General features: G+C 45.4%; 3 protein-coding genes across 3 annotated transcripts in view; 1 reads left to right on the top strand and 2 right to left on the bottom strand.

The window, feature by feature from the left end:
• Positions 1-2,815, bottom strand: part of PCYB_092200 (DHHC-type zinc finger protein) — a gene marked incomplete at its 3' end in the record, with an annotated part of 3,207 nt that extends 392 nt beyond the window's left edge. Inside the window, exons 1-6 of the mRNA XM_004222333.1 lie at positions 2,508-2,815; positions 1,968-2,043; positions 1,659-1,808; positions 1,321-1,445; positions 939-1,121; positions 266-334 (exon numbers count right to left, since the gene is read on the bottom strand). Of these exons, the coding sequence (XP_004222381.1) occupies positions 266-334; positions 939-1,121; positions 1,321-1,445; positions 1,659-1,808; positions 1,968-2,034 (594 nt within the window). The 5' untranslated portion in view covers positions 2,035-2,043; positions 2,508-2,815. The remainder of the gene's footprint in view (positions 1-265; positions 335-938; positions 1,122-1,320; positions 1,446-1,658; positions 1,809-1,967; positions 2,044-2,507) is intronic.
• Positions 2,816-5,557: 2,742 nt separating this feature from the next.
• Positions 5,558-6,864, top strand: PCYB_092190 (cyclophilin). The gene is made up of 3 exons (XM_004222332.1): positions 5,558-5,642; positions 5,741-5,818; positions 6,179-6,864. The coding sequence occupies exons 1-3, from the start codon at positions 5,631-5,633 to the stop codon at positions 6,668-6,670; spliced, it is 582 nt and encodes a 193-aa protein (XP_004222380.1). The 5' UTR covers positions 5,558-5,630; the 3' UTR covers positions 6,671-6,864.
• A 369-nt stretch (positions 6,865-7,233) lies between these two features.
• On the bottom strand, positions 7,234-8,440 carry PCYB_092180 (transcription factor with AP2 domain(s); the record flags this gene model as incomplete). The annotated part of the gene is made up of 3 exons (XM_004222331.1): positions 7,234-7,382; positions 7,534-7,582; positions 7,739-8,440. 3 exons carry the CDS (start codon positions 8,438-8,440, stop codon positions 7,234-7,236), a joined length of 900 nt encoding a protein of 299 aa, XP_004222379.1.
• Between the last annotated feature and the right edge of the window lie 197 nt (positions 8,441-8,637).

The raw sequence follows: 8,637 nt of genomic DNA, 5'->3' as shown, positions 1-8,637 counted from the left end.
TTTTTTTTTTTTTTTTTTTTTTTTTTGTTTGTTTCACTTCGTTGGTGCGGCTCTCTTGGCCGTCTTCAAAATTGTGCTTACCATTTTCCAGTTATTGTACGTGCCCAGGTCATAGGGGTTCTACGGGGGGTAAGGCAGGCATAAAAAATTGGTACAAAAATTTGCAGCCTCAGCAAAATGACCAAATTAACTCATCGTATGGAGTAGAACGAAGGGTGATGCCCTACTCAGTTTCAAGTCAACTGCTTTCCCTCCTTTTGCTTACCTTATCCGTGTACGACGACTCTATTATAGTGATGTTACGAGAAATGAAATAGACGTACTGGCAGTTCATCTGAGGGGGAGAAAAGATAGCAAAAGAGGCACCGTGTGTATATAGGCATGCTACAAAATGGCTAGCAGTCAACTACTTGACCCCTCGAAGGAGTCTAATACGAATTTCGAAGCATTTATTTTTCCTTTCTTTTGTTACGAAGATTAGGGCTATCATCAATGAGAGGGAAGCACAAACGGCTACGGAGGAGTGACAATGGATGGAATATGCTTCATTTAGTGGAGACATACACACAAGGGTAGACTTATATGTACGCATGTCTACTTGAAGCACGTAGGATGAGCATCCACAGCACGTGCACATTTTTTCTACCCACTGGGGGGATATATTTTCCTGTTCTTTTTACTGATCAGCAGGGCGCCATGGTGAAGCGTTTCGGAGGCCTATGTCAGGGGGGGGAAAAAAAAACAAGCAACCAAATGAGCGAACGAATGAACGAATGAACGAAGGGACGAATGAAAACTGTGCATGTACGGATAGCCCGAGTGGGGACCTACGTACAGTGACCAGCCTAATGCACCAGCGAACGGTTCGTGGTAACTCCCCACCTTGAGGGAAGTGCACCCAAATAACGCCTCCGGGATGTCCCCTCTCACCCGATTACCTTGTTGCTTTCGCTTTCGTGTAGAGCCAGTATAAACTTGGGGCTAATCGTAATGGCAATGTACAGCGTTGTGAGCAGCCCGTAGGACAAAAAGAGGAAAAAAAACTTCAAATTCCTCTCGCCCACACAGGTGCCTATCCACGGGCAGTGGTGGTCCATCTTCAGCACGCATCTCTGGCAGGACTGGAAGGTGGGGGGAAGCGATCGGGCGAGTCATCAGGTGAGTCATCAGGTGAGTCATCAGAAGAGCCATCAGGTGAGGCATCAGGTGAGGCATCGTGCGTACAGCTGGAGTGTACATGGCAGAAATTGTTGTGGCACCCCCTCAGCACACCTTCCCGTGTGTCTTCTCCCTCTTGCTGGGAGACGGCGTGCGACTTACCCGGCAGTGGTGGGCCCTCTCTGGCCTCACGAGAAAGTTACACTTATCGCAGATAGTGTACTTATTCGGCGTGTAGTTCCTAATTTTCCGCTTTTCGATCTGTATGTTGTTTTCTTCTGCGTTTGCTGGGGGGGGCAGGAAGGAGAGGGGAAGGGGAAAAAGGTGCTCTCCATGGTGAGTGTGTCATCATGTGTAGTAGCTGCTCTCCATGGTGAGTGCGTCATCATGCGTAGTAGCTGCTCTCCATGGTGAGTGTGTCATCATGTGTAGTAGCTGCTCTCCATGGGTAGTGAACACTCAATGCCAACTTCTCTATCCAATTGGCACTCTCATCTCACCTTCCCACGTAGTGTCCACGTATCCGGGGTTGTTAAAGGAGCACTTTAAAAAGGACCAATAGTAGCAGACAAAAAAGGGGGCGCTCAGTGCTCCCAGGGTTATGCGCACGGTGCGGCCGTAGCTGTTTAGGTATTCATTTTGGAGGCAGTCTGCATTAGAGAGGGAGGGGGAGATACATCGCTAGGTGTGCTCCACATTTTGTGCTTCTTCCATGTACGTTTGTGTGCACGCTTCTATACGCTCTTCTACACTCGAGGAAGCATGTACGGAGCGAGCTGCGATGCCACGACGATGGGTGGAGTACTCACACAGGTAACATGCATAAATGAAGGCGCTCAGAAGTGTCACGAAAAGGAAGGACAGAAAATTATTCATGTGGACGATCTTTTAGGGTTCCAAAAAAAAAAAAGGGGGGGTACGGAACTGCGAAGCGGGGGAAAAAGAGGAAGAAAAATGTGAATGGCTTAACCTGCCGTAGCAGGGGTAAATGTCCCCAAGCAGAACTGTGGCGCAGGGCTCAAAACAGACATTTCGCAAAGCGTTTCTTTCACCTTCTCAGCGTCGCTAATTCGGCACGTACAAGTGTGTGCATTGGTCTGTTTATCGTAGTATTATCGTTCTATTGTCGTTCTGTTATCGTTCTGTTACCGTTCTGTTATCGTTCTGTTATCGTTCTGTTATCGTTCTATTGTCCTTCTATTCTCCTTCTATTATCGTTCTATTATCGTTCTGTTATCGTTCTACTATCGTTCTATGTGACTGTCCGGAGTTGCTCCTCTTTTTTTTTTTTTCCCGTCCTCGCCCTGAGTCAGAATGCGCTCTTCCAGCGTTGGCCCCTCAAAACGTACATACAATGATGGGTAAGCCTGCGAGCGCGCGCATATGCATGCACAGGGGCATACGTGGCATGGTTTAAAAAATTTGTGCAGAAACGTCTACACACGTGCCACCATGTCGATTTGTTCGTTTCTCTTCCTTTGGATTTCTTTTTATTTTATTTCTTCCCAGTGATGGTGAAGTCTCTCCGGGGAAATGCAAAACGGGAAACGCGAATGTGGAAAGGAAAAAAAATGAAGAAGGGGAAAAAGGCAAAAAATGGGACGAAGAATGGCAAAACAAAACAAAGCAGAGCAAAGCAAAACAGAACATAACAAAGCAACTTCCCACGGAAGCAAATCAAACGTTTGGCAAAAAACGGGAGCGGTTTCGCCACCCCTCTCGAGTGGGAAAAAAAAACATGCATGTGTTGCAGCATGCCTTTGCTCAGTATGCATCGCGGAATTCTCACTCTTGGAATATATAAAAAAGGAGCTTTTCCTTTTTCCGAGTTTTCTCACAAATGGGTTACACAAATGTGCGTGTATTTGGACTAATCGCGTGAGAACAATTTTTTCTTTTTTTTTCCTTTTTTCCTGTCCTTTCCCCCACCATTGTAGCCTTCTTTTTTTTTTTTTGTCCGCGTTGTTAATGGGACTGCAATTCACCGCCAGGAATTGTCCCCTACGCGGGACGCACCGAATTGGGGGTCATACAATGACGCGATTCTGCGGGGAGAAACAAATTCGGAGTAGTGCATCCCCTTCGTTGTGCATCCTTGTTCGTTGTGTGGAAGGGGTGAAAGGGGGCGAGTGGGAGTGACACAAACGTGGCCAACAAATGTGGCAGCTGACGAGCGATAATCGGCCCGACCCGCAGACCAAAAAAAAAAACAAACAAACGAAGGAGCGAGCGAAATGAAGAAGAGAAGGCACACATTGGGGTGAAACATTGGCAAAGGAAAAGAAGTTAGTCAGGTGACACACCACAAGCGTGGAAAGGCCCCACTTTCTCTACGACGAAATATTTTCTTGCAATAAAAGTTAAATTAGTATCCCCATTTGGGAAACACACAAGGGGCTACTTAATCGGGGGTCGCATTCGTTTAACTTACCTTACTGGGTTGGGACTTCTCATTTTTTTTCGAACATTTCCAAGTGGAATTAACGCAGGGTACTCCCTCCCCCATTTGTGTCATTCACACGTACGTGAAATTTTATCCCGTTAGAGGAAGTCACGCAAACGAGCGGAACAGACATATGGGTCACATGCACACCAGCGAGAGGTAGCCAAGGGTGCACATTTTTCACCATGACAAATTTTACCTATACGGAGGAAACAAAAAATGACGGAATAGTGCCCTGCACAGAAAAAATAAAGGATCGAAAGGAGCAAGAGAAGCGAAAGGAGCGAAAGGAGCAAGAGAAGCAAGAGAAGCCAAAGGAGCAAACGGAACGGAGCGAATTCTCAGAAGATTGCGATACAAGCGCTGATGAGAGAGATGACCCAAACCAAGTTGGCGAGGGGACCCCTCCAGTGTATACCCCCCAGGGAGGTGAAGCAACAATGGAGGACACCAAGTTAACCAACGAAGGAGGAGAACTCCCCGATGGGGAACATGACGTAGAAGTGAAAGACAAAATGATAGGGACACAAAGTGAAAGAAGCGTCTCCACGATCACCTCGCCGATAGTCCTGCAAGATACACTACAACAAGAGAGACAACAAAATTTGGAAAATTACGAACTTGCTCAGGCTTTACATAAGGAAGAAGAGCTGTACCAAGAGATGACCACAGATCAAATGAGAGCAGACGCAGAGCTGGCTATGCAGTTGGAGCTTCAGTTAAATAAAAACCTTCGAGAAGAGTTAAGGTTAATCGAACAGGAAGACTTTAAATTGGCCACTGCTTTGCAAAAGTCCTTTGCATCTGAAGAGAGCACGACATGCGATGTGGGGAGCTCCGGGGGGTACACCAAGGCGAGGTTATTCAAGGAGAGGTTGAAACGGAAGCTGCTGGGGATCTTCCGCGGGGGGGCTCCTTCCGGTGGGTAAAGCGAACAGGGTGCAACATCAACGCGTAAACTCACTGGGCACGGAAACACCACCTTAACGAGCAAAACCCCGTTCCGTTCTGTCCAGCCCAGAACAAATAGTAAACGTTCCGCGTGCGCAGTTTGAAGTGGCTGCCATTTTTTAAGTGTCGGAAGTTCTCACTCCGAAAGAGAAAAGGGATTTAACCGGAAGGTAGCCCACCACCCAGCATTTTCAATTAGCGATGTTGCTTCTCCCGAATTGATGTTCCTCGCTCGTACGTGTAGGCACCTGCACGCTTGAACGCATGTGTGCAAATACGTTTTTTTTTTTTTTTTTTCCAAAAGCACACTTTCCTTTTAAACTTTTTTTTTTCTTTTAAAATTCTTCACAATGTTGTTCCTCACGGAGGACTTCCTTACCCCCGTTGGCGAATAGGATACATACCACACCACTAGGAAGTAAACTCCTTCCTTTTGTTCTTCCCCCCCCATACCAGTGCGCCCAGAAGAAGCGTAACGAATGCTGCAGCACTTTGCAAACGTGTACATGTACAGACACATGTACATAAGCATATACACAGGGACGCACACGTTTTAATTGTTTTCGTAACTTCTAACCGTGGCATGCACAACAAATGGAATGCCTAAATGGAAGGATTTACATTTTTGGCTAAATGTGATCTTCGAAGGGGAGCTTCAAATGTGTCAATTAAACCGCGATGAAGAGGTGTACCCTTCCGAAAGAAAAAAAAAAGGCACACTTAGCATATATATTTTGTTACCGTACCCCCCCATGCATGAGCCACCTTTTAAAAGTGAACCGCCATTCACAGCATTTGGCCCTTCACCGATTTGTGGCATGAACAAGGCCTTCTAAAAATTGCGCAAAGTAAGGAAGCGAACATATGTGTGCCCCTTAAAAAAGGTAAAAAAAAAATATATGCGTAGTGTAATGTAAGAGGTTGAACTTTTTTTTTTCTTTTTTGACAAATCGGGAGAATTAGCTCTAGTAAAATATTCATGCATCCTAAGTAGTCACCACACAGTCAGTCAGTCAATCAGTAGGCCAGGTAGTCATATCTTTATATAAAGGAAAAGTAAAAGCAAGCATCCTCCAAAATGAACAAACTGGTGAGTCAAAAAGAAGAGTAAAAATGAGTAAAGAGTGAGTACTCATTTGTGCCTATTTGTGTTTACCTCAAAATGCGCCCCTCCCTTCCCTTTGTTAGCTCACTACCGTTTTCGCCATATTCATTTTGCTGCAAAGGAGTTGCATTCAGGCGGAGAACCATGAAATCACTCACAAGGTAAGAACAAAGTGGGGGGAGCAGGGAGAATAGTGACACGCTTCCTTTCAATGGCGTTATCCCTTATCGTTTGGGTACACTTGATCAGGGGACATGATGCTGTGGGAACATAATGGGCCCTTTGGACAACTTCGCTTTTGCTTGACCCGTTCATATTTTTTTTTCCATACACTCCGGTTTTGCATGAGCGGTTCATAATATTTTTTTTTTTTTAACAACTGTACCGTTTAGCCCATCTGCACACAATTTTTAGCTAACCACTCCGTTTTTACCGGACCTGTTCAGTTTTTTTTTTTTTTTTGCTAACCACCGCTCTTTTGGCTGACCCGTTCATATTTTTTTTCTTTTTTTTTTGCGCAGACTTACTTCGACATAAGCATAAATAACAAGCCGATCGGGAGAATAACGTTCGGGCTGTACGGAAAGGTAGCCCCCAAGACGGTGGAAAATTTCGTCAGCATATGCAAAGGAACAGTAGTGAATGGGAAAATGTTGAACTACACGAATTCGATTTTTCATCGCATAATTCCAAATTTTATGGCACAAGGTGGCGACATAACGCACTTCAACGGAATGGGTGGTTTGAGCATTTATGGAGAGAAATTCAAGGATGAAAATTTCACGTTAAAGCATACTAAGCGGGGAATGCTTTCCATGGCGAATGCAGGAAAAAATACCAATGGAAGTCAGTTTTTTATTTTATTTATTCCGACCCCTTGGCTGGACGGAAGGCACGTTGTCTTTGGGGAAGTAATTGATGGATTGGACAAGTTGGTTCAGATTGAAGCGGTGGGCACTGATTCGGGGGCTCCCGTAAAACGAGTCCTGGTCACAAAATCGGGTGTGTTGTGAGTTGCACCGTGCAGACACAGCATTTAGCGAGTTATACCTGTGTGCGATTTTTACCTATGAGCTGTGGCGCTATTGCTGTTTTATGGAATATTCTCCCCTTTTTTTTTTTTTAAATATAACTTTAAAAGGATACATAAAAAACGCTTAAATGGGGAAAGGGAAAACAATGAGAAGAAGTTAATGAAGCTATTAAAATGTAAAAAAGGAAAAAAAAAAACGAATGGCAAAAAATAATTACAAACGAGGGTATGCGCACGCAAGTTGTACGGTCAGCGCTTCATGCGGAATGGGGCACAAGGGAGGGTGTTATTCTCGTGTCTTTTTAAACCCCCTCACCTCATATATTATCTCCATGCCCATCAGGGTAGGTCCTCTTTTTCCATGTTTAAAAAGATGGGGAAAAAAACTCAGCGTGTGCATGGGAAAACGAAATGGACGTTATTCAAAAGTATGGTCTCCACCGGATACACAATATTTTCTGAGTAGTGCAATACTGAAATGGTTCCTTCTTCTCATCGCACGAAGGAGCCAGCTGGTCAATGGAGCCTCTTTACTTTAATACGTCACTCCTTGCACTGCTTAACCCTTTCTATGGCTAACTTCTTGGCCGTTTCGAACCCGTGGTACTCGGCTGAAAAGGACCTGCACACGGGGAAGTTCCTCTGCCGGTAGAATGCCACCCAGCAATTGGTTACGACATCGTAGTGGACCCCTGCGTGTGGGAAGTGGTGCACATATGTGAGTAAGCACACGGGGAATAAATCGCAAGTGTGTGCAACTACACATGAGGTTATCAACCCATGCGTGTGCCTACACATGGTCATTAGAAGGCCCCTTGAAAGGTGAAACGGAGCTGTGCCTACCTTCCACGCCGGACTCGTAATGGGGCCTGTCATTAATGCGCTTGTTTTGCTAAGCGGGATGAATAAAATAAATGCACAAATGGGGGGAGGTATTCGAGAAGGCGTATAAAAAAAAAAAAATGATATCCAATTAATGACCCCACGTGTGTAAAACAATACACAAAGCAGGGTTATGTAAAAAAAAAAAAATCTTTCCATTTTTTACCTTTAACGATTCGAAAAATTTGATGGCCTCCCTTTTGGCTGATTCTATGCCATACTTCTTAATGGGGAAGGGCTTCGCATTCAGCTTGTTATTTTCAAACCAGAAAACTTCCCACTGTTCATTCAGTTCTTCGTATTTTATATTTTCATTTCCTGAATCGAAGTAGTCCTTCCTGATGGTAACTTCTTTGGCACGACTAAGGTGCACGGGGTGGAACCTAAATTGGGAGGAGCATACGGGGTGATTGGCGGTGGAGTTGTGCACTGATGGAAGGTCTGCACCCTGCCATTTGTTAATAAGGCGTCTGTCCAGCAGGGATGTGTGCAACTGTTGTTTTTTTTTTTTTCCATCCTTTCTTTGCGCTCTTTTTCCACCCTTTATGAAGGGACCGAACCTGTTTTCTGGATCCGAGCGAAACTTGTTGCCTATTCCCCACTTGAAAACATATTGCATAAAGTTGGCCTGTTCGTTCCCTTGGGGGGTCACCGTACTATCAAGGGTCGCGTCGTTTGTCCCCGATTTGCGCAGGAGTGGATTTTTCCCAGTTGGCGTAAGACACAGTGAGCTCTTCCTATCTCTACATAGGGGGCTTACATGCAAGCATCGCTTCAGCCGTAGATCAGGAGCCTTCAGCAGTAGCGCAGTGGTTCCCCCTTTGCATACATTTAAGCGCGCGGTCCATAGGTGTGCGTATGGAGTCATGTCTTCCTATACATAAGTTTATGCGCGTGCAGGGAGAGGTATCCCAGGAGGAGTGGTGAACGCGTTGCCCCCTCTACTGCTTGGCGAGCACCCTATTGGTGACGCAGCCGGTGGGGGGTGATGCACTTCTCTGGAGTGGTGCGCTGGAATTTTAATAAGCGCGGTGAAATGGGGGAAAAAAAAAATTTAACACTCCT

Source organism: Plasmodium cynomolgi, chromosome 9 (genome assembly GCF_000321355.1).
Source record: "Plasmodium cynomolgi strain B DNA, chromosome 9, whole genome shotgun sequence".
NCBI lineage: Eukaryota > Apicomplexa > Aconoidasida > Haemosporida > Plasmodiidae > Plasmodium > Plasmodium cynomolgi.
The sequence above is the reverse complement of the archived record's forward strand: the minus strand, read 5'-3'. Positions and strand labels throughout refer to the sequence as shown.